This window comes from Podarcis pityusensis (assembly GCF_964106645.2).
Source record: "Podarcis pityusensis genome assembly, chromosome: 2".
NCBI lineage: Eukaryota > Metazoa > Chordata > Lepidosauria > Squamata > Lacertidae > Podarcis > Podarcis pityusensis.
The window spans coordinates 57,527,905-57,552,249 of NC_138029.1; the positions used below are offsets into that span (position 1 = coordinate 57,527,905).

At 41.7% G+C, this 24,345-nt stretch overlaps 1 protein-coding gene across 4 annotated transcripts in view; it reads left to right on the forward strand.

Moving 5' to 3' along the window:
- FNIP1 (folliculin interacting protein 1) overlaps positions 1–24,345 on the forward strand; it is an 86,747-nt gene that overhangs the window by 39,878 nt on the left and 22,524 nt on the right. For 3 of the 4 annotated variants that reach the window (XR_013983434.1, XM_080997103.1, XM_080997105.1), the window contains exons 3-11: positions 6,297–6,440; positions 11,860–11,960; positions 12,821–12,895; positions 13,170–13,261; positions 18,526–18,609; positions 19,606–19,677; positions 20,570–20,705; positions 21,963–22,164; positions 23,329–23,414. Coding sequence is in view for 3 of the 4 variants with exons in the window: in XM_080997103.1 (XP_080853229.1) it covers positions 6,297–6,440; positions 11,860–11,960; positions 12,821–12,895; positions 13,170–13,261; positions 18,526–18,609; positions 19,606–19,677; positions 20,570–20,705; positions 21,963–22,164; positions 23,329–23,414 (992 nt within the window). In the remaining variant the exon portion in view is untranslated. The remainder of the gene's footprint in view (positions 1–6,296; positions 6,441–11,859; positions 11,961–12,820; positions 12,896–13,169; positions 13,262–18,525; positions 18,610–19,605; positions 19,678–20,569; positions 20,706–21,962; positions 22,165–23,328; positions 23,415–24,345) is intronic. The other variant, XM_080997104.1, reaches the window with a different exon arrangement.

Consider the following 24,345-nt stretch of genomic DNA (forward strand, 5'->3'; position numbering starts at 1 on the left):
GCAGAGGGCCTTCTCGGTAGTGGCGCCCGCACTGTGGAACGCCCTCCCACCAGATGTCAAAGGGAAAAATAACTACCAAACTTTTAGAAGACATCTGAAGGCAGCCCTGTTTAGGGAAGCTTTTAATGTTTAATAGGTTATTGTATTTTAGTGTTTTGTTGGAAGCCGCCCAGAGTGGCTGGGGAAACCCAGCCAGATGGGCGGGGTATAAATAATAAATTATTATTACTACTACTTCTACTACTACTACTACTACTACTACTGGGAATTCCAATGATGGCATCTCTTCACATGCAAGGCCCCGGGCCTTAAAATAAGTGTTAGCCACATACTGAGCCCTTTTACCTGTAAGTAACTGCAGAGTACATTTCCGAAGCAGAGACATTATCTCTTTATAGACAGTGAAGTTGTTATATTTCATCTCTTAGCAAAGTGGCAAATGACTCCTTCACTTGACGGCATACACAAAGTGCTAGCTGCATCCCACGGCACTTTTGCCCTTTTGCAAGAAAACACTGTGTGGGACAGACGTTTTCTCACTGTGAAAAGAGCATCTGTTAGCTGGGTTTTAGAATTCAATGCCTTCTGCCTGTTGACCCCCACATGTCTCAGCATGATTTATAGCTCCTGGCCTTCTCCAGTAGAGTGTCGGCTTTGTTGGCTTAGGAACATGGAAGGTTTGGACTTGAACAAAGCTGTCCACCATAACGGGTGGAGAATCAGCTGATTTTCAGAGCATGTATTTGTGTAGGGTTTGCCCGCCCACAGACACACACGAGAGGGCCATGTCCTCTTCCCCACTCCTGCTGGCGTGAAATTTCTTGCTTAGAGGGACACATGGCCTCAGGAGAAGGCCAGGCAAAAGAAAGTTAGACCCGCAATATATTGCCTGTCAACACTTCTTGATAACAAACAGTTCTGCTGAAAAGAACACTAGTGTGGCAGTCAAAGCATGCGCTGTACCTTTTAAATGTTGGCATGTTTCAAAAGGCAGTTCCATGTGCGCAGAATGAAAATATCTCTTAAGATCACAAACATTTACATAGACGTATGATCAAGAACGGCTTCTAATTTCATCTGGAGTTGCTACTCCTGACTTTCTGGGGCCTGCGCTGTGAATTGCTTTGACACAGAGTTACAATATCTCTGCCATCCTGGTCAGCCTCCTCCCAAACTGGTGCCCTCAAGATTTTGCTGGACTACAACTCCAAGCATCCCTGAACATTGGCCAGTCTCCAGGTGACTACCTGCTGGTTCATAGAATCATATAATTGTAGAGTTGGAAGGGACCCTGAATATCATCTAGTCCAACCCCCTGCAATGCAGGAATATGCAACTGTCCCTTACAAGGATCAAACCTGCAGCCTTGGCAATATCAGCACCATACTCTAACCATCTGAGCTATCCAGTCTGGTTGCTGGAATTATTGTCAAGAATGCTGGCAACGTGAACCTTAGTCCATAGCTGTCAACCTTCCCTTTTTTTGCGGGAAATTCCTTTATTCCAGCACCATTTCCCGCTGCTATCCCAGATTGTTAGATATCCCGTAGACTGTCCCCAGGATAGGTGAGGCTGCTGGTCCCTTATTTTTGAGGCTGCTGATCCCTTATTTTCAAATCTGAAAGTTGACAGCTATGCCTTAGTCTGATCCATCTAGCAAGGCTCTTACAGTCTTAAGCATGAATGTTGTTGTCAGTAGTAGCAGCAGCAAGAGCATCATTCATTTATTCAGTGACGTTAGTGAACAGAGTACAATAATCCCTGCCCCCCAAGTGCTTACAAACTAATTTTCAACACAGGAGAGCAGCAGAAGAGAAGGAAAAGTGGAATCAGGCTTAAATAAGGAAGGAATGTGTGATACTTTCATATACATGTACAAAGCTTTCACGGAAAAGGTTGGTTTTGGGAAGGAATTTGAAGGAAGAGAGGTGGCACCATTAAGGTGTTTGGGAGGCTAGACAGGATAACTAAACACTCATCAGTTGTGCTTTATTATCAAGAGACCCTGAACAGGTATTTTTGTTTTTTACATTTAAGATACAACATTAGACCACAGAGATTCATGGTTTGGGGGCTTTAACCTTGAAAGATTGAAGTCAGCCCATCCAACATCAAGGCAATGATTATGCATGTCAGAAACATTCTTAGGCAACCTATCAATCATTAATAAACCCTTTATTTATAAACTGCTACTGTCAAAATGAACATTATGAAATTAAAACTCCTGCCTTCTGTTAGATGCATGTATTTTTCAGGTCTGGGTAAATTTGGTTTGTATAAATATTTGTTTATCTTTGTCTCATGAAAGTGTTACTGGCTTTTGTTTTGTTTTGCCTTTTTGGCTGTAATTCATAAACAGTTACCAGAAGCAGACTCAAACCCACCTATGTTATCATCCTCCAGGCAAAAGAAAAAAAATATGAGTTTAGCAGTCCAGACATAAGTAAAAATGAGTTAAATTGCATTTATATTCCTCCTTTCTGTTTGCAAACTCTCAAGGCAGCTTACAAACACAACAGCAAAACAAAAAGCAGTTTTATGTTACTGAACATTTTGATTTCTTGTGTGTGTTTTATGCTTAATCACGAATCAGTGAAAGGTGGGGGGTAAATTGAATAAATGAATAAAATATGTCATTAATGACTGGCCCAAGTCCATATTCAGGGCACAAGTCAGAGGTCATGCCATGGTCTAGGGCAGGGGAGGTCCAGAGGGCAGCTATTTTATGTGGCCCTCCAGCCCCCATCTTCCTCTCTACCTCTTCAGTAGGTTGGAGGAGAGTTTCCCTTCACCCTGGCACTGTGATGCAGAGGAAAATTGCTGTCTCTGCTGTTCAAGGATTGGTTGCCAAAGCCCAGGTGTGGCTTTTGTCCTCCATATTGTCCTCTCTATAGCAAGCCTAACACTGTGATGGAGATGAATGTGGTACATGTCTGGTGTGTGTGAGAGTGAGTGAGTGAGTGAGTGAGTGAGTGAGTGAGAAAGAACCGTGTGGCTGTATTTGTGTGTAGTCCGCATTTGTGACAAGGGTGTGTGCTGCATGTGTGATAGAGGGAGGTTATATGTGTTATGTGTTTGACAATTGCGGTGTTTGTGTGCGAGAAGGAGTTATTTGCAGCAACTTGGGCCATGACTGTTGCTGGCATGCAGAGGGTTAATCAGCCTTCCATGTGGCCCCTGTGCCAAGAACCTTAAGCTGGAGATGTTAATGGAAGAAAGATGGGCCTACAGCAAGGTGATAGGTTACAGCAAGCTTGTAGTAGAAAGTGCCAATGGGCTGACATTTGTTATTGGATAGCAACAGTGGGAATGCTTAGTGGATGCTTAGAGATATTCTAGAAGGGGGACTTGATCCAGATAGTAAGGTTAGGCATGGGAAGGAAGAAAAGGAAGGATCTAAAACAGAGGGGAAAACTACTGAGATGTAGTAGAGAAGGGCTGACTTCAAACTGTCTGTGACAGTACCCTTTGGATGAGGCAACACTTAACAGAGTTTGAACATATTGAACACTCTGTCAACCTAAACACTGAGTCGCAGGCCATAATTTTAAGCAGATTAATCGGATGCTTTGCAGTTATGGTTGTGAACACTGTACACCAAACACTAAATTACTAATAGGATCAGAAATGGGATATGCTGGCTGAGTCCTTTACCTTTAGGCGACCTGCCTGAAACCAAGACTGCTCCCTTGTAAGGTTTCGGTTTCTGGAGAACAAAGAATAGCCACTGCCATTGACCTCTTTGGCTGCCAAAAGTGCACAAGGACAGGGTCTCGCCATCAAAAAGCATTGTCTCAGAGGAGAGCCTTGAGGTCAAACAGCGGAGCTAACCAGAGTTAGAGTTCCCAGCTGTGTAGCAATGGAATCGCCAGCAAGCCTCCTTGTGCTGCTGCTTCAATGGGCACGGCAGATGGTGCTAGCAGGACGGTGCCTGCGGGGTTTATTTATGGCACATGCGTGCTCTTCTTGGGGACAGGGATTCCAACGTTCTTTTATGCGCTGCACTTATTCTGTAATCTCTTTTACAATGTTGGAAGCACGACTTGAGCTATGCCGGGAACACAAGTCGACCAGTTCCCTTTGTTGCATAATATCTGGTGGCTTGTTACATCTTGTATTTCATTGACATTCAAATCCAGAGGGGGAAAAAACTCACACAGGAGAAGGGACACCTCAGATATTTGATCTAGGTGTCCAGCAGGTTACTCTTCAGCATATGCTGGGTTCTAAAATTGCACGTCTTAAAATTTGTCTGCGTTCTGCATTTTGCAAATGATTTGCTTGCTGGCAGACTGCTGACAGTTGGCATCCAAAAGATTGTGACCATTTGACCTCTTTTTACCACGGGATCCTTAAGTTCATTGCATTCTACTGTAAAGGCCAAAGGTATAATCTTCCATAGTGTTTGAATCAGGAAATGATCACTCTTAAGACATTGTGTTCAGCTGTGGCTTTGAAGAAAGCTGTGTAGGAAGCTTATAAGAGGTTCGTGCATAGACTCGATTAGCTAGCTTGAGGAAAATGTTTTGCCATCATAGGAATTCTCTCTCTCTCATATATATATATATATATATATGTATATATATGCTTTGCTACCAAGTGTTATTAAGAAAACTTTCAACATCAGCTGAAAGCTGCAGTGTGACTTGCCTGAGAAAGATGTTGTAACCCTGTGGACTCGGTGTGGTTTTATCACATGATGCTGTGCCTAGCCCAAGACGCTGTTGTTTATCAGAGATAAAATGCAATTCTAGTTCACGGGTTTCTAGTGAAGTCATATGATTGCCATTCACATGTTTTCAGCCATTGTCTGCCAAAAAAATTCAAGGCAGTAGCAATTCTAACTCTGCACGAGTTCAGCATTGTCTCTTTAATGATCAGCTTCTCATAATGGGAAGTTGTTCTTATGAGAAGAAATGAATTCTTGTGCTGCAGCCATAAGAAAAGAAAAGAAAAGAAAAGAAAAGGAAGTTCTAGCTGGCTTTGCATAGGCTAGGCTGGCTGCCATAAGATCAGTACTGGGAAACCCTGTGGCTCTCCAGAGGTTTTGGATTACAACTCCCATCAGCCTCAGCTAGCATGACGAGCAGTCTGGGATGATGGGAATTGTAGTCCAGCAACAACTGGAAGCGCACAACTGCCACCACATTTGCTTTAGATATTAACTTCTTTACCTTCCAGTAGTTCTCACAATAGGAGAACTGTAGTAAAAACTGCTGGGTGGGGGCAGATGTAAGCTACTGAGTGAGGGGGCCCTTTTTCCTTAAAATATTTATTTGCAATTGCAGTCCCCATTCTCATAAAAATGTTCTGTTCTGGTGTTTGCAAAATCTATATCACAGGGAGAATTTTAGGTGCTGTTATGATGAATAGCTGCACATGTGGTTCTCTGAAAGCAGTCTGATTTCATGGGATTTTTTTATTTTTATTTTTTTACTTAAATATGGAAGAAAAACGAAACCTTCCCAGGTTTTGCATATTTGTCCCTATTGAAATTCATTTTGTTAATTTGGACCCAGTTCTCCAATCTGTTAAGGTCATTTTGAATCCTGATTCTGCCTTGTGCGGTGCTAACTACCCTTCCCAGTTTGGTGTCATCTGCAGATTTGATGAGCGTCCCCTCAAGTCGTTTATAAAGAGGCTGAACAACATAGGCCCAGGACAGAACTCTGGGGCACTCCACTTGTCCCTTTTTCCCAGGATGTCGAGAAACCTTTAGTGAGCACTCTTTGGGTTCGTTCAATCAACCAGCTACAGATCCACCTAGCAGTAACATTGTCTCTGAATCCTCTGAGCCTAATTCCCCATCCCTTATAGAACTCAGGTTGAAGAAAACCAAGTGAGAATCCACAGCCACATGCAGGCTTCTCCTTAGAATTTAGAGCTCACTTTTATCTTCCACATTTGAACACCATTCTTCCTTTGGCACAACTTCACTCCTATGTTTAAATATATAAACACTGATACCTGCATTGCGGGAGATTGAACTAGATGGCCCTGGGGGTCCTTTTCACCGCTACAGTTCTGTGATATGATTTATGAAGTGTTGAACATTGGATTTGTGTATTACACATCTATCTCCAAAGCAAAAAGATAAGACTTATTGAAATTATTCCTATTTTGCAAAACGGTTGGCTTAACTTCCAATCTCCATTCTTTCACTAATGCTAAAATGCTTGTGTTCATCTCGCTAGTTTTCTTTTTCTATGCCCCGGATGCAGGTGATCTGTACTCTCAGAACACTGCTTTGAGGATTACTAAACACAATGTAACAAATACAATTTTTACTCCACCAGAAACTCTGCAGCGATGCTCAGGTGAAAGTCATTGGGAAATGTTGCCAGCTCAAACCTGGAGGGGACAGCTCTTCCTCTTTGGATAGTTCAATTAATTCGTCTTCTTCCTCTTCCGAAGCAAAAGAACAATGTCCAAAATTTCAGGTGAGAGGTCCCTCTTTTAACTGTATCATGCTGGCATTGTGACTTGTATTGCATGTTTGAAAACATTGCCTTATTAGGAAATGGCTTGGGCTCCTGGTGGAGTGAGTGAGCCCGGAAGCTGTTCTTTGGTGGTTGTCCAACAAAACAGATGGCTGTTGTCATGTAGGACTGCAAAAGGAAACTATCAGAATATCAGCAGGATGAATGTTCCTACAAGTGGCTTATTTGAAAATCGTTCATAAAGAACAATAGCCAATGAGCCACTAAGAAACCTGGGGCAAGGATGTACCAAACAAATGTGATAGTATAGATCAGTCCCTTCCTCTCCTTGTCCACCAACAAAGATGAAACAATTTAACCAGGAAGCTGAAAATGCAGTTCCCCATTCTAACAAAGGCCTAGGGGATGGATTTACATATGTGGCCAGCCACCCCACAATAAGTTGTCCCATTTCTAATTTTTCTTCCAGAAATGTGCTGCAGGGATTAAGTTTTCATACAGGCTAATGACAAAAATCCTCCACTTACTTTCAGATGTTTGTGATTAATGCTGAAGTTTTAGCTTTCTCATGAATTGTGAAAATATTGTTCACTCAAGATGTCCATCCAAAAAAAATTAATAATACAGGTTTTCTTGGAGTCAGAATCAGAATGGGACCAGGAATCCCTCTCAACTTAGTTTTTGTCGGTCTGCTTCAAATCCCTGCGACAGGGTGAGCTCCTGTTGCTCTGTCCCAGCTTCTGCCAACCTAGCAGTTCAAAAGCAGGCCAGTGCAAGTAGATAATTAGGTACCACTGCAGTGGAAAGGTATATGGCGTTTCTGTGCGCTCTGGTTTCCATCATGTTGTGCCAGAAGCGGTTTTGTCATGCTGGCCACAAGACCTGGAAAGCTGTCTGTGGACAAACACCAGCTCCCTCGGCCTGAAGCAAGATGAGCGCCGCAACCCCATAGTCGCCTTTGACTGGACGTAACTGTCCAGGGGTCCTTTACCTTTACCATCCTAAAGTGCTTCCTTTAACTATTTTGTAAAGCCTTATTCTGTAGGGCTTTTTTTGCTTTTTTAATGTCTTGAAAAGCAATTTTAAAACATTCAACTGCAAATTTTTGCTTGCTGGCAATTTAAAATGCTTATGGCAGTGGCACTCATTGAACTTGAGTTACACTTTATATAAGAGGGGCGGTTTTGGCCACCAGTGTAGCCAGAGTCATCTGACTGGGTATATTTCTGTCATCTCACCTTGCACTGATCACAAGTGTTTTCTGTTAAGCCTTCCTAAAATAGAGCTGAGCCTTTACCCTTTGTACTGAAGTAATTCTCTGTTTTAGAGTGGCTGATCCCAACATAACATATTCTTGGGGACGTCTTTAATGTAATGTAATACTAGGCTGCCAAGGTTTAGTAAGCATACATTAGTTGCTGCATTTCATTGCACAGACTCACAGATGCTCACCCACCCACCCACAAGGTCATGCAACTGATTTTTATATTGTGTTATTGTGCCTGAGAACGAAGTTTATATTTATCTCTCTCCTCATCATGGAAGAGTATTTTGCTGTGGTTTGGACAGGAAGAGACATGGGTTTCTTTGAACAACATTGCTGTTGCACAACGAGAACTGTGTACTGATCCCCAGAGTTGAGGATGCTAGCTTGTTTATGTTCCATCCTGGAAGGTTTCCTCACACAATCTAGCAGAGGTAGCATTATCTGACATCATACTGTGCATGCAGTTTTGAACAGGCAGGTCACATGTCATGAGCATTTTAATGCTTTGTGAGAGAGGGAGGAATTAGAATCTGCTTGAAGGTAACTTGAATGAAGAAATAAGGGGTGCCTGGTGCAAAGTTGATGATGCTTCCCAAACTGGATGCTCACTAGCTGGTATGAGCTGCTTCCCAGAAATCATATTTCCCTCCTAATCAATAGGATAATCAGTTTTGTTAAGATTTTAAAGTTTGGTATTTGCTTTAGGTTGTGAGGCGACCTGGAACAGAAGTGGTGCCCTCTTCCCTCACCCCTGGTGAGGAACAGAGATTCGGCAAGGCAGTGATGAGACCAGGGAATGCTCCCCCAAATTCATCATCACTTTGCCTCACCCCATCCCAGCAAGCACTGCCACAGTGCCCCCCACCCCCCACGCACACTGCTCATGCCTGGAGAATAAAAACTACATTGTGAAGAATTTCAGCATTGTAGAAATGTCACGTGAATGTTACATGCCAATATCCTATTATAAACAACAGACATTTTAAAATAAGATAATACATTTGACTCAAGGAATTATTTTGTTCTCAAATTGTCATTGCCTAGAGTTGGATCTCTTTGGTGTATAGTAATCATTTGAGTTTTTACATTGTGGCTATTTCTCTTGTACCTGGTTGTGTACAAGATTTTGGTCATCTTTAACTGCTGTTTTTTTGGGGGGGAGGGAATTCTAGCCATAGCAGCTGACAAGCGGGGGGGGGGGGTTGAACGAAACCCCGTCTTCCACATACCTTACACCAGGGGTCAGCAAACTTTTTCAGCAGGGGGCTGGTCAACTGTCCCTCAGACCTTGTGGGGGGCAGGACTATATTTTTTTTTGGGGGGTGAACGAATTCCTATGCCCCACAAATAACCCAGAGATGCATTTAAAATAAAAGGACACGTTCTACTCATGTAAAAACATGCTGATTCCTGGACCGTCCATGGGCCGGATTGAGAAGGCGATTGGGCTCCTGGGCCTTAGTTTGCCTACCCGTGCCTTACACTAATAGTATAGGGACTAATTTTCCTCAATCCACAATGCAGTCTGCTGACAAGCTTCTGAAATACACTGCTGAGTCAGATCAGCATCATTGCTTCTGAGGCGTGATGCAGAAGCATGTGATGTGCTTCTACGCAAACCTCTGCTGCTCTGATGGGTGAAGTACTAGGTTCCTTCCATTAAATTTGCTGCATGGGCTCATGTAGTTCTTCCATAATTACTTCATTGGACTAGCATGGGATGTGATCACAGAAAAAATGTTCACTTGCTATGGCTGTAGTCTATAAATTAAGCTTAAGATAACCAATTTCGGTTTTGGGTCTTGCAGAGGAAAACAGCTGGTCAGTTACAGATGACATAAGAACTTAGATACTTGCGTCCATGGTTTTGAAATTTAATAATCGCCAAGACCAGGCTTGTAAATGTCTAAAGCTTCATTTAAGGCTACATGCTATGTAAATTTCACTTTTAACCTGAATCACAACATCCTGCATGTCAAAAACTCTGCTGTTGGTACTTGTCAGCTTAACAGGTCTTCCCTTGCAAGTAGTCCCTGCATGATAAATTTTTCCGTCCTCTTTATTTTTGTTATACATGAACATCTGTTTAGGTAGTTTTCTTTACTAAACTTATTAAATCATTGTTTAGTATGGGATTTTTTCCCCCTGCCAGAAAAGACATTCCAACCTCAGCCTTTCCCACTCAAGGTTTTTTTAAACTAACAGCTGCTGTGAGATGCTATGGTTATAGTCTTAAACATTAATATTATTGGAGACCTCACACTGATCTACATGCAAGACTGTGTTTTGACTGAGGTCTTTGTCAGGGTCATATTACTAATTAAGCACAGCTCCAAAACGTGAATAGCATGCTTTGAATTGTGGTTGATATTAGTTGCCATTTCTTCTCCCAGTTTTGTTTCATTGAATACCACATTTTTAAAAATTAGAATATATTTCAGATATGGTGGGAAAACAACCCAGGTGAGGTATAAGCCTTTTCTCAAACCTACTGTCCTCAGGAAGGCAACTCCCCCATCCTACCAGACCCATTGCTCACTGAAAACATTTACAGTAAACTCCCTGTTTGTGTGTGGGTTGCCTTCTGGGTCGTCGCATGTGTCGGCAGAGCACAAGCCCGTTCTGCCCCATTCCGGGGCCAAAAATGGTGCATGCGCCAGCAGTTTCATCAAGAAAGTATACATTACCCTGTGGAATGACACCTTTAACTGGTGCCAAATAATTGTACTTGCTTTTCAATCAGGTGTTAAATGTGTGTGAAACTCCAAGTCCTAATATTTTAATGCAGAAGCTGCCAATTAAAGATTAAGAGCAGATTGAATGCAGTGAATTAAGGTGTTCAACTCATTTGTCCTATCTTATTGCACTATTCTGCATAAATCCTTCACGGGTTTTAAAATGTACATGTGGCTGGAGAAAAGTATGAGGTCATTTAGTGAAGGGCCAGTTCCAATAGGCTCCACCCCAATCCAGTTGCCTTCTCTGGCACTAAAACAGAGGATGGGGGACATGTTTCAACCCCCCCTCCCCACTTGCTTATATGCTGGTTCAGGATGAGTAGTAGGTGAGTACACAAACTGAGATCATACCCCGGTGCCAAAAACGTAAGATCAGCAATGGTGGGTGGGTGAAAGATGCAGATACAGGAGAATTGAATCATATCTATACAAAGATTATTATAGGTGTCATGTGCATTTACCACAGAGTGACAAATGCCTAACCACTCTTTAGATCTGAAGTGCAAACTGCACAAGATATTGATCACATCATTTCCCCCAGGTGCAAGATTTTCCTTGCAGAAATAGTGAGCACAGTCAATCCAAACTCAAACAGGATCCTGGCTTGGGGCTTCTTTTTTTTTTTTGGCAGGGGTTGTTGTACCCTGCTGTGCTTCCAATCTGAATTGGCTTGCAAACCTCATGGAGAAAATTCCCATTCACTACAATGAGAATGACGTACCATGTACTTTGGCACTGAAATGTAAAAGTATTTTGGTCGGCAACTTGCCAAAAATGTTGCATTTCATTTTTCCCCTTTATCATATTTAATAATAATAATAATAATAATTTTTTATTTATACCCCGCCCTCCCCAGCCAAGGCCGGGCTCAGAGCGGCTTACAAGCAATAATAAAAACAAGAAGAATGATTACAACTTAAAAACAAAAATAAAATACAACATTAAAATAATGGAACATTAAAATATTAAAATGTAGCCTCATTGCAGGAGGAGAAGGAAAAGAAAAAAGAAAGAGGGAGGAAGGGAGGGAGGGAATCAAATTGGCTCCAAGCCAAAGGCCAGGCGGAACAACTCTGTCTTACAGGCCCTGCGGAAAGAAATCAGATCCTGCAGGGCCCTGGTCTCATGAGGCAGAGCGTTCCACCAGGCCGGAGCCAGAGTTGAAAAGGCCCTGGCTCTGGTTGAAGCCAATCTAACTTCCTTAGGGCCTGGGACCACTAGGGTGTTGTTATTTATGGACCTTGAGGCTCTCCGTGGGGCATACCAGGAGAGGCGGTCCCGTAGGTACGAGGGTCAAAATAATATTTGATTATTAAATGAAAATGATGTTTTCCTTCATTTCTACAATGCTTCAGTTTGGTGCTCAAAATGATCAAGCATGCAAGATAATAATTATAGGCTTATTCTTTTTCAGGGTTCCCGGTGTTCCTCAGATGCAAATATGCTTGGGGAGATGATGTTTGGCTCTGTGGCTATGAGCTACAAAGGCTCAACCTTAAAAATCCATCAAATCCGGTAAGGTTTTCCTTTCTTCAGTTCGAAGTTTAGAGCACTATGCTAAACAGAATTGTCTCTAGTCCTGTGCACACAATCAAACAATATAGAAAGCATGTTGAGGAAGCAGATGAGAACAAGTTTGCAGGCCTCGCCCCTGTTCTTTATGAATTGTCCTTTGTACATAGATGTTGAAGCACGAAATTGAAGTACCTTGATTTTTACAAGGTACAGGCTGCACATTCAACACCTGTACACTTTGGGGTGCACACCTGCAGGCATCTGAATGCATCTTCTGATCAAGATGTGGAAGATCTTCTTGCATTGCAAAGTGAAAACAATGAAAATTCATATAGCCTTTTTTATTTTCACAACTTAAACAAAGGAGAAGATCCCCAAGTGTATGAGAATTAACATATGAGATCACAGGAACCCCAAAAACAATGAACATGGATATATAAAAACGAACATGGATGTATAAAAGCAAACATGAATGATAGCCACTGTTGTAACTGTTGTGTGACGGTTACAATTTATCTAAACCTCTCAAATGTTAGGTGAATTCTACTGGATTGCATCCTGTGTCATACTTCATCAGAAACAAAAATGGCGAATTTTTCACAGTTGGCAGCTGGGGTGTGTGTGTTGAATTGATCTGATTTGGCTGAAAACTGACAAAACTGTTTTTGACAAATTTACGTTCTGAGCTTTAATTGGGTGCTTCATTTGTCTCTGTAGTATTGTAATCCTCCTGTAGTGCGTTATTTTAAAACCGTTTTTCACTTCAAAAACACACTCCAGTGTTGTGTTATGCAGAGAGATGTTTTGGTATATTCCATGAAAACACCTGGTTGCTCACTCTGTCTAACTTTGCTTCACAGCTCTCCTCCGCAGCTCATGCTAAGCAAAGTTTTTACAGCTCGAACTGGAAGCAGCATCTATGGAAGTTTAAACACGTGAGTACAATCAGTGTGTGATCTGTGTGGATTTTAGGTATGAGGAAGGGAGGGAGTGGGGTATGGCTCAAACTCTTTTTAGTGCTGCTGAAGGAAAGATTGTCACCTAGGTCCTGTTTTCTCAGAGACTCCTGGCTCGCTGTCATAGGACATAAGAGTGGGGGGGGGGGGGACAGGGAAATGTGTGCAGGGCACAAGCAGAGATAATAATAAAATGAAAAAGTACCGTAACAGAATACAAATAACCGTTTCTGTTTGTCCCCTCCCTTTGCAGGCTTCAAGACAGTCTTGAGTTCATTAATCAGGACAGCAATACTCTAAAGCCAGACCATAGCACAATTATGAATGGACTGCTTGGAAACATAGGTAATTAAAAGCATTGTTACTTCCTTGGAATATTTGCACCGTAAGGCCTTTGCAGACTGATAAACACATTAATCTACACGTGTATAATAGAATATCATTGTTTTAAAGAAATGGTGTGGTCTGAGAGTGGGACAACTTTTGGCCTGAACTCAGATGTAGCTCATTTCCAGGAAATCTGAAAACTGGAATATTCTGTGACAATTTGGCTTGAAGTTTATCAGTTCAAATCTATATATGGTGAAGAAAGGCATAGTAGCTGATACACAATTTAAGCTAATATGAATTTGATGGAAATGGACACGGTAGGCTCTATTTTAGAGAACTAAGCACAGAACAGCACAGATATTATTTCCCCTTAGGGCCTCATTTATACTCAGAATTTTCTGCCTGTAGTCATAAAAATCAGGAGCAGCTGGCACAGTGAGGCTATTTTACAGAGCCACCGTCCAAACATCAGCATCACTGCTGCTTGCTGGTGCAAGGCAGTGGTGAGATTTGTGCTGTGTTAGTGCACCAGGGGGAACACCAGCCCTGACCTCACTGATTCCCTGCCCAACCCCAGCAACACCTCACCCTGTTCCTGATAAAAACAACGTAATATGTGCTTGCAACAAATATACATTTTACAATGGGTGTGTCATACAGGAATGCATATCAGGAAACCAGTGGTGGTAATTATGATTGTTGATGCCACACAATTTGTGAAATGGCCTTCAGTCTTTGGGACTGAAAAGCACAGAAGCAGGAAGGGCTAGCAGGAAGAGAAAGTTGTTGTATTTTTCATAAAAATAGCTGCAGGATGCTAGAGGGTTGACTTAGTGTACAATTTGCTTTTGTGATTTCCTTCTTACCATCTTGAAGATGGTTATGGAAGTAAGATGGTTTCAAGGAGATGGAACCTTGGGCTTAAAGCAGATGGACAGTGTGGTCTAGCTTCTTTAAATTCAGTGCAAATCAGGCATACACAAACTCGGCCCTCCAGATGTTTCCATCATCCCTGACCACTGGTCCTGTTAGCAAGGGATGATGGGAATTGTAATCCCAAAACAGCTGGAGGGATGAGTTTGCCTATGCCTGGTGTAAATGCACCTTTGTATTAAATAAATACAAAGGATTGGGCGAAACATGCTCAAGTCTTGAGAGTTGTTTTAAGATTTGCTTTTGCAAAGCCATTACCCTTCAAATCATATACAAAAAATGATGTTAAGGAACCCTTATGGTTAAACATGCCAGGAAACTGCACTTCGCTGATGCAGAATTTTAAGATCTATTTTAAAAGAAAGGGTACCTTATCCAAACAGTACCTTGACCTGAAAATGTTTGTTTTTTATTTACCTGATATATTCACCCATCCCATTAATTAGAAATCAACCAACAAAAGAGCTACTGACACATAACCCCACCTGTACACCATATACAAGAATATAAGTTTCACCACCCCACCCCTCATCTCCCACCTCTCTTCTTCCCCAACCTTATACTGAATACAACACTAATGTCTCATATCAAATGATCTGTAGAAAAGAATTTACAACTTAGGGAAAAAAAGACAATGTATGTACTTTTGTAAACCAAGAAAATCTTTAATATTTTTTTAAGAGGCACTGGTTCTAAATATACATGAACTGTATTGAAAATTCTGTCTGTCTTACTCAGTTTTGCATCTCCTAAATTTCTCTATTGGAATTGCAATGTGAATTTTCTAAACTGAATGTGTGGCCTCTGAGGCTGCAACTGAAAACTGGACTAACCAGAACTGTCTATGGACTCTATAAGTAAATTTTGTTCATGATGTAAATCTGAATGAAAATCTAAATGAGTTACTCAGCTAATAAGCACCTACTTTCACATTTGGGGAAAAATTTGAATATTTGTATGCTGTATCACAGGAGGATTTTTGCACGGCATACTATTTGAATGTTATGTACGCGTTTTCCATTGCCACTTTAGAAGGACAGCAATGAAATGACCAATTAAATGAACTTTGGTGTAGGGTAGTTACTGAGAGGTTGAGTTTCAAATCAGGAAGTGGCTGGTTTGAATCTTGACTGTTGTTAATTTACTTGGTGACTGTAGGCAAGCCACCTCTTAGCCTCAGTATCCACTTCTGCAATATAGGGGGTAATAATGCTGAAGTTAAATAATGCACATGAAGCATTGTGAAGCACATTTGGAAGGACTATAAAAATGTTAATTTTATTATTACCACTACTATATTGAACAATATTACTTCTAAATTGTTAATGAATGCCTGTTTAATTGCATTCATATAAGACTGGCCTGCCTGGTTCTTCTTAGTACTGTCTTTATGACTTTTGTTGCCAATTATTTTTAAGCATTGCTTAATCAATGTGAAGAATGAGCTTTATTAATCACGATTATTTTCGCTGTTGTGTTAGCTGCAATTAGGTGCCCTTATCCACGCAGGTGTTCCCCAGCAGCCTAATTAATCTTCCATAATTGCACTGTGCCAACAAACAGAACAATATGATGATCTTGTCAAAACTCTCTCCTTTCCCATAAGCTATATCATTTACATTTTCCTGTTTCGGTGCCATCTGTGTGAACAGAATTATTTCAACACCCCCAGTTTATCAGATTAGTTGCTGGCTGTTTAGAATTGTGCTTTGGGCTTTCTAATGGCCCAGTCAACCTGGCCAGCTAAAAGGTCAATCTACCGTGTACCCATATAGCACCAGTGGGATTACTCTGTATAGTTAAACCATGTGCTCAAATACCCTTTAAAGCAATTTCTTTAATCGATATCACTCAGCTTTTAGGAATAGATTAGCTTTTTAATAGGTGATTAGAAATCAAGAGGATAAAGCTAAAGTGATTTCTTTACACTGTGTCACACCTTTATGTGCATCTCAAATTACCTAAATCAGAAGTACGGTTATCGTGATAATGTAGCTTTGGTGTGAATTCTTCATCTTGCTATAGATATAGATATATTGTGGAATACTCTCCCCAGGGAGGTGCGACTGGCATCTTCATTATACAGTGGTACCTTGGGTTACATACGCTTCAGGTTACAAACTCCGCTAACCCAGAAATAGTACCTCGGTTTAAGAACTTTTCTTCAGGATGAGAACAGAAATCGTGCTCCGGCGGCGCGGCAGCAGCAGGAGACCCCATTAGTTAAAGTGGTCCTTCAGGTTAAGAACAGTTTCAGGTTAAGAACGGACCTCCAGAACAAATTAAGTACTTAGCCCGAGGTACCACTATACACCTTTAGGCGCCAGGCAAAAACCTTCTCTTCAACCAGGCCTTTGGCTGATTAACATCCTATACCTTTTAAAAGTGTTTGTGGGAGAAGGGATTATTGGTTTGTGGGGTGTTTTTGTTTTTGTTGTTGTTTTTATTATGTATCTTGTGTTTTTAGCTTGTATTCTTATGTTGTGAACTGCCCTGACATCTGCAGAACAAATTTAATAAATAATAAGCAACTAAATGAAATAATACTCATGCAGTGGTTTCACATGTTCGCCATTTTGTCATATGCTGGTGTTTTAGAGGTGATCTCATAGAAAACTTTCAGTAACTTCCCAAGTGTTGTTCCTGATTCGGTCAACCTCTGATTTAGAGTGGGACTGGGAAGACTGTCACTCTGCATATTGGACAGCAGGAATGGACCCTATGGGTATCACAGAGGTCCTCAGTGGGTACCACGTTGGGAACCATTACTGTTAGGACAGTATCGATACCTAGGGAATGAGTATTATAGTCTTTGATTTATAGGGAATATATATGCAAGCCACCTTCCCTGGACTCACTATAACTGGAGTATAACTATCAGTGGGGCTTGCTATGGCCAGTAACAACAATTTCAGAAGAGAGACAAAAACATCTGTAGTGAGGGTGTGCCAAAATAGGGTCCACTCAGCTGTACTTGCTTACGGCTCACATTTTAAAGCAGAGCAATCAAAAGAGTCAGGCATAGCAAAAAGGAGTTAATCTGTAACCAGAACATTTCTAGAAACCAAATTAAATAAAAAAGAATACTTGTGACCCATCAGTCTTTGCCAGTTCTTCATTTGTAAAGGTTACTGTGTGCTTTAGTAGGTTGTTGTGTACATGCCAACTTTTCCCAGCACACCTGGTTTTTGGTGGAACGGTTAGTCCTTGCAATCAAGCTTCCTTTTAAGACAACTGATTAGCAAAAATGGAAAGAAAAGAAGGTGGATTTTGTGGTAATGCAGCCGTTTGAACCTTAAAAGAAAAGTGTTTGTGTGCTCGGTGTTAGAACTGCAGACACAACATAGAGCACAAGCCTCCCATGTTCTCCAGTGAAAATATTACAAGTTTTCTGGTTAGTATTAAGTGAAAACCTTCAAGGAGTTGCAAAGACTGAAGGAAGTGGAAGCAAAGGATACTTATTCTTCAGTTTCCCTGCAGTGAATTGATTATTTGAGAAGCTGAATTGAGTTAATAAAATGCTGTGTCTGTGACCTCTCCTTCAGAACAAGGAATGCTTCAGTGAGAGATTGGACTCCTACTTCTTTAGAAAAGAAGGAAAGGCTAGATCTCCTCATAGCTCTGAAGTGACGACTGGGGAAAGGGCAAGCCATAGGTGTGCCAGAGTCTCAGTGCAGTTATTCTGCTGGCTCGACCCCAATTATTTGGATGTCAAGATAGAACTCGGCCCTTAGGGGTAGTGTACCAAATGGGGCTGAGAGAAAATGTGCCAAAGTAGTTTGCGGCCTCTGATCCCATTATTTCTCATATACACACAGAGTTTTTATTCCCAAGATCACTTTAGATAATGAATTATGGGTTGTGAAATTGAAATAATCAGGGTGACAGAAAGTGCTACTGAATTGTCTTCAAAGATAGTTTGAAACTCTCCCACCCACCCCTGAATTGATTTATTGTGTAGTAAATTAGGACAATTTTGATATATATAAAAACAATATATATCAAATATATATATCAATATATATATATATATTTATATATAACTGAGGACATGGGCAAACTCATTTATCAAAGTAGATCATAGAATTGTAGAGTTGGAAGGGACCTCAAGGATCATCTAGTCCAACCCCCTGCAATGCAGGACTATTTTGCCCAGCGTGGGGCTTGAACCCACAACCCTGAGATTAAGAGCCTCATGCTCTACCAAGGGAGCTATCCTAGGTGTGTTCTTTGCTGTCTGTGGGTCTGCATTTGTGTCGGCTTGAATCCTTTCCCCCCCTCCCACAGAATCTGTTCTGCTTTACTAACCTCATTCTTTCATATATATTTTACGTTTTGCCATGTAGGTTTTTCACAGCTTTGCAGCCCTAGGCGGGCATTCTCTGAACAAGGTCCGCTCCGCCTCATCCGGAGCGCCTCTTTCTTTGCAGGTTTGCTATGTGCTGTGTGGATAGTCTAGTTGGTGTGACAAAACTGAGTGGATTTCGTAGTTTGGCCTTGGAAATAAAATACCGTTTCTAAAAATCTCTCAGGCATAGTTTACGCAGTGGATATGGATCACTGCAAAGGTTATCATAACATGTTAAAATTTCAAAGAATGTAACCCTTAATCTCTATTTCTACTCAGGTAATGATTTGGATGGAGCTTATGAATTTTTCAGTAAAGTTTGAAGAAGAAAAAAGCAGGGGGAGCTTGTAAATTCCAGACAAAAGGAATTTGCCATTAACTATTTAGAGCTTGATTCAATAGGAGCTCCATTTGCAAAAACATAATTGTTTCACTGTTTGTATAACGCTGAAATAAAGAGTATTTCCCCCCGCTTCTATTAGCCGTGTTTTATTTCCATGCCTGGTTTAGATTTTCCCTTCTACAAATCTGGCAAATTTATGATTTCAAAAATGAGTATGATCAAGAGGCTTTTGATCTGGTGGATGAAATCCTAGCTTTGTTGGAGGCAATTTGGCTAGGATTTCATCTCTCTGTTTAGTAAGGACTGGCTGCAAATGCAGATAGCTTCATGCTTAGTTGAAGAAGCGATAGAAGTCTAAATCCAAATCCCATCTGTCCTAGAGCACCCACTTTGCAGCTGTTTGCTATAAATTTCTTCTTTAGCATCTGCTTAGAGCTTGCACTGAGTGCTTTTGCTTCATAGCTAACTTGCCTTTTGTTATGTTATTCCACTTGCCTTGAAATAAAGAGATGGGCTTTGGCAAACACTTGTCTGAACACTGGTCCAATCAAGTGCATTGGCTTGATCAGCTTTGCAGCCTTTCTTGGTGATGGGTGTGTGTGCTTTGCTGTTACTTTCCGTGTCCTAAGTGAATGCAGCCAATGAGCATGATTTATTTTGATAATTAAACCGAGCACTGCAAAGCCAAAGAGAAGCGTCATGTTCTCGTGCTAACTGCTGACTTTATCTGCATAGTTCACAGCAATCCTATGGACATGCCTGGGAGAGAGCTGAATGAAGACAGAGACAGCGGAATTGCAAGATCTGGTAATGTTTCTATCAGGAATATAAGGCCATTACACAAACTTTCCCTACTGCATATTGATTTGGCCTGTAATTAAAGTGTTATTTGTTTCTGCTTCTTGACCTCTCCCTAAGATGTGTTTCCCTTCAAAAAAAAAAAAAAAAAAAAGTTAACAAGTGATTTATGCTTTACATTGACCCAGTTCCTATATAAATCCTGAGCCAAGCCATATACAATATTTCCCAAATATTGGGTAATACTTCTAAAATATGTGTGGATTTTTAAAATAATATTTAACATTAAGAGGATATTCAGCACTTGGATATACAAAGTGAAATCAGTTCACCAATACTGGAAATTTTAAATAACGTAGGGCTAAGGTTGAAAGGTGGTGGAGGTGGCCCCAAGCCTGTGAGTTGTTAATGGGCATACTTAAAGTATCCTTAATGTAAACCAGGGATTTTCATTGCCTCCTTGCCAAATCATCAATTCACGTTTAAACCCCTAGCTCATGTTCTGTCAAAGCTGACAAATGCACAGAAGCAAGTTCCCATAGGCTGAATGCACTTGCTCTTTCAACTGTGCCCCAGAAATGGGTGCTGTAAAGGGGCCGCCATGTCTTCACCCAAGGCACTACATGCTCCCCTCCAAACACCTCCTTGGTGTGGTTTTACACAATACTGGAGATGCACTCATACAAATCTTGTTTGGTGAGGCTTCTGGGATGAAGCAGAAATGGGAAGCGTCTTGTGTGGACCTGCTTCTCACAGATCTCTCTGCGAGTCTCCAAGGGCTAATGCTTTTTATCTACTGGGCCATACTGTTCACATTATTACATGATCACCAAAGTAGCGTTTTTCTTCTAGCAAAGAGTTTTTTAAATATAACAAGTAATTTCCTTCTCTTTTGTTGCAGCGTCTCTTAGCAGCCTGCTCATCACCCCATTTCCCTCCCCGGGCTCTTCGCTAAACAGAAGCTGTGCTAGTAGCTACCAACGGCGCTGGCGCCGCAGCCAGACGACAAGCTTGGAGAACGGGGTCTTCCCTAGGTGGTGAGTTAGGCATTACTGCTGGTAGTAAATGGTTTTCCTTCTTTCAAATTTTCACATGAAATATGTGCATTTGCTTAGTCTGGAGTGAAATTCAAATTCCTCCGGCGGGAATCTCCTCCTCATCTCAATTAAATCTGCAACCAGAAGGAGCTCTTCTTGCCCACAAAAACAGTATTCTGCGTACAACCCAGTAATGGGATCAGTCATATGCTAATCGCATGATATTGGGTTATTTATTCAGATCACATGGTGAAACGCAAGTACAAGTAATCAGGAAATGAATATAGTTATCAAGGAATGGCCGTAGGAATAAACTTTACCTTATACTCAGATTTAAACAAAGCCGTGATGGTTCCTTCTCCTTTCTTGCTCCCCAGGAATTGTGGTCTTGAACAAAGTAGTAGCAGGGCAAGAGGGTAGTTAAACTATTTCTCATGGAGCGCTTCTCCGCTCAAAGCTACCTCCCAAGCTGTCTCCCCCCCTTCATGGTTGCGAACATGAGTTGGGAAGTGGAAAGCACTCCTCCTAAAGCAGCTTCTCCTGGGGACGGGGAGAAGCAAATGCATTTAGGTTCTAAATGTGTTGGTTCCTTCATAAAGCCACAAAATGAATCTGTCTAATGTTGGAAGTTTTGCAGAACAGGAACATTTGCATGACATACGTTTAAGCTGCTTTTTTCTCCTTTTCATGTTATGAAACCAAAATTGTGAGCAAAGCTAGACTGCCACACGCTGTAGACTGCAGGACTCGGAGAAGAAGCCTGCACATAAGAGTTAATTCATGTAGGGTGGGAGACAGATGCTCACTGTTCTATAAAAATGGTGGTATACAGTTCGTTGTTCATCCTTGTAATACATCCACACAGCAAAAGAGAGCAAGCCCTGATTTTTAAAACACAGCCCATTACTGGCAAATGCCCAGAACAACCTGCAAATGCCAGCATGCCACTTTCCTGCCATAGCTCAGTAGTAGAGAATCTGTTTTACTTGCAGACTGGGAATACCCCCTGTCTGAAATCCTGGTGAGCTGCTGCCAGTCCGTGCAGACAGTACTGAGCTAGATGGACCAATGGGTTTGACTTAATATAAGGCAGCTTTCTATGCTCACAATGTTCTGAGATCAGCTACAGCGGATGTGGTTTTAAAAATGAAACAAATGTTTTGGGGAAAGGGGGCTTACTTCAGTATGTTTAAAGAAAATAGTTTTGAGATATTTTCTGAAGTCATTAACTCTGCAACCTTTGTAAACCCCCTAAAGGTCAGTGGAAGAGAGTTTTAACTTGTCAGATGACAGCTCCAGCCCGAGCCCAGGAATTGTCAGGAAAAAGAAAATAGCGATTGGGGTGATTTTCACGCTCTCAAAGGATGAAGAAGAAAACAGCAAATTTAATGAGTTCTTTTTCTCACACTTCCCTCTTTTTGAGAGCCATATGAACAAGCTGAAGAGCGCAATAGAACAGGTAAATACCACCACCACCACCAACTGCGTTTTGCACCTGTTCTAATCAGAATCTCCATTTTAATATGCCTAAGCTTCGGGTGGCGCTGTGGGTTAAACCACAGAGCCTAGGACTTGCCGATCAGAAGGTGAGCTCCCGTTGCTCGGTCCCTGCTCCTGCCAACCTAGCAGTTCGAAAGCACGTCAAAGTGCAAGTAGATAAATAGGTACCGCTCCAGCAGGAAGGTAAACGGCATTTCCGTGCGCTGCTCTTGTTCGCCAGAAGCGGCTTAGTCATGCTGGCCACATGACCCGGAAGCTGTACGCCGGCTCCCTAGGCAAATAAAGCGAGATGAGCGCCATAACCCCAGAGTCGGTCATGACTGGACCTAATGGTCAGGGGCCCCTTTACCTTTACCTTTAAGCTTCTGTCATTTGGTTTTTCCGGATTGTTTTGTGGCTCACACTAGTTTTAAATTAGGGGTGCTGGACCAAACTGTGAACGAGGCATGGGCCAAAGCACACACACATAGACTCAGTAACACTGATTCTGGGGAAGAGGCATAACTCAGTGGTAGAGAACATCCTTTTGGCCATAGCATGTGGCAGAGCTGCCCTTTCGACACGTGCTTCTGTGTGGCTTTGCTGGATTGGGCTGGGGCAGGGTGGCGACAGCAAGGTCAGGGTGGGTGCTTGAGTGGGCCCTATCTGACAGCCCCAGCCTTGCCACTCACTTCCAGGAGACAAGAAGAAGAGAGGTGGGATTACCTGCTTTGCCTAAGAAGCTTCAACTTGAGTTTTGCCCCTATCTCTTAGAACAGATCCTATCACCAAAATGAGTGGTGTTTACTGCTGGGTGCAGGTCGATTAATCCAGGGGACTGTTTAAACACTGCTCCTGAAGTGAAGGAGTCTCTGTGCGAAACCTTGGACCTCTTTATAGCCTTCTGCAAGCAAAAGTGTGGAAAAAGAAAGACAGTGCAAACACATATGCCTCATATATCTCTACCTTGATATGAAATTTGGAAAGCAGCCAACGTTTATCATGGTACAAAAACAAAACAAAAAAACCAACCCACTGTTTGCCTGTCCGGGAACACCTTAGATAGAACAGAGCACATGACTTTGTTTTTCATTTTCTGTTGCCCTGCCTAATGTTAGTTATATGTTTTACTATTGTTTTCAAGGCTATGAAAATGAGCCGTCGATCAGCTGATGCCAGCCAGAGGAGTTTGGCGTATAATAGGATTATGGATGCCTTAAATGAATTCAGGTGAGTTTGTTTTAAACCTTTGTGTGTCGTTGCCAAGTATTTGAGTGCTTCTCTTGGAAACAATTTCAGGGTTTCTAAATCTGTAAAAACTTTCCATTTAAGCCCTTCATCTCACGGCTGAGATCTGTAGATCTAGTTTACTGCAGAGCAGCAAGGGAACCAGGTGGAATCTATCTGTGAAAATGCTTTTTTTAAAAAACGTTTTGAAGAAGGCATTGAATTTTGCATAGCTCACTGTTGCCATCTAGTGTCACATTTGTATATTGCACATAACAACACATTTAAAACGTTTTACTTGCAGATGTGTAGCTGAATCCCCAGTGCCAGGTGGAGGCTAAAGCATCACGCATTGCTGTGGAAACCCACAGTTCAAATCCTTGCTGAGCTTGAAGCTCTCCTGCCACCTCATGTTTGCTTGAGCCACGTTTCTGTGGGCCACCATCCTAGCAGAGATTGTCTTCTTACAAGACCAGTACAGAAGCGCTCTTGAGAAATTTTCCCTGGCTTCCTCCTTCATGGCCAACATCCTTGCTGAACAAATTGCTGCTTGGCATTAACAAATTGTTCAAAAGTGGACGCATAGTTTAAGATCTGAGTTTTGCCCCTGAAATATTGACGGTCATGAGCTTGCTGCAATGGTTGCTGTGCCTCTGGAAATCCAGGACAGATCTCTTGCTGTGCCTGGGAGCTATCAGTGTGATACTTTTTTTCCAACCTTGTGCTTAGTTGGTTCTTTTATGACTAGAGAGGTTAAAGGGGCTTGCTGTTCTATTTGTTTGTGCAACTTAAAAACACTTCAAGGAAGTTAGTACACAGATATAGTCAAGTATAGTCAGGATTAGGACAGAGGATGCATAATTGTAGTGCATTGCATTTATTAAGACAGTCGTACCTTGGAAGTCCAACGGAATCCGTTCCGGAAGTCCATTCG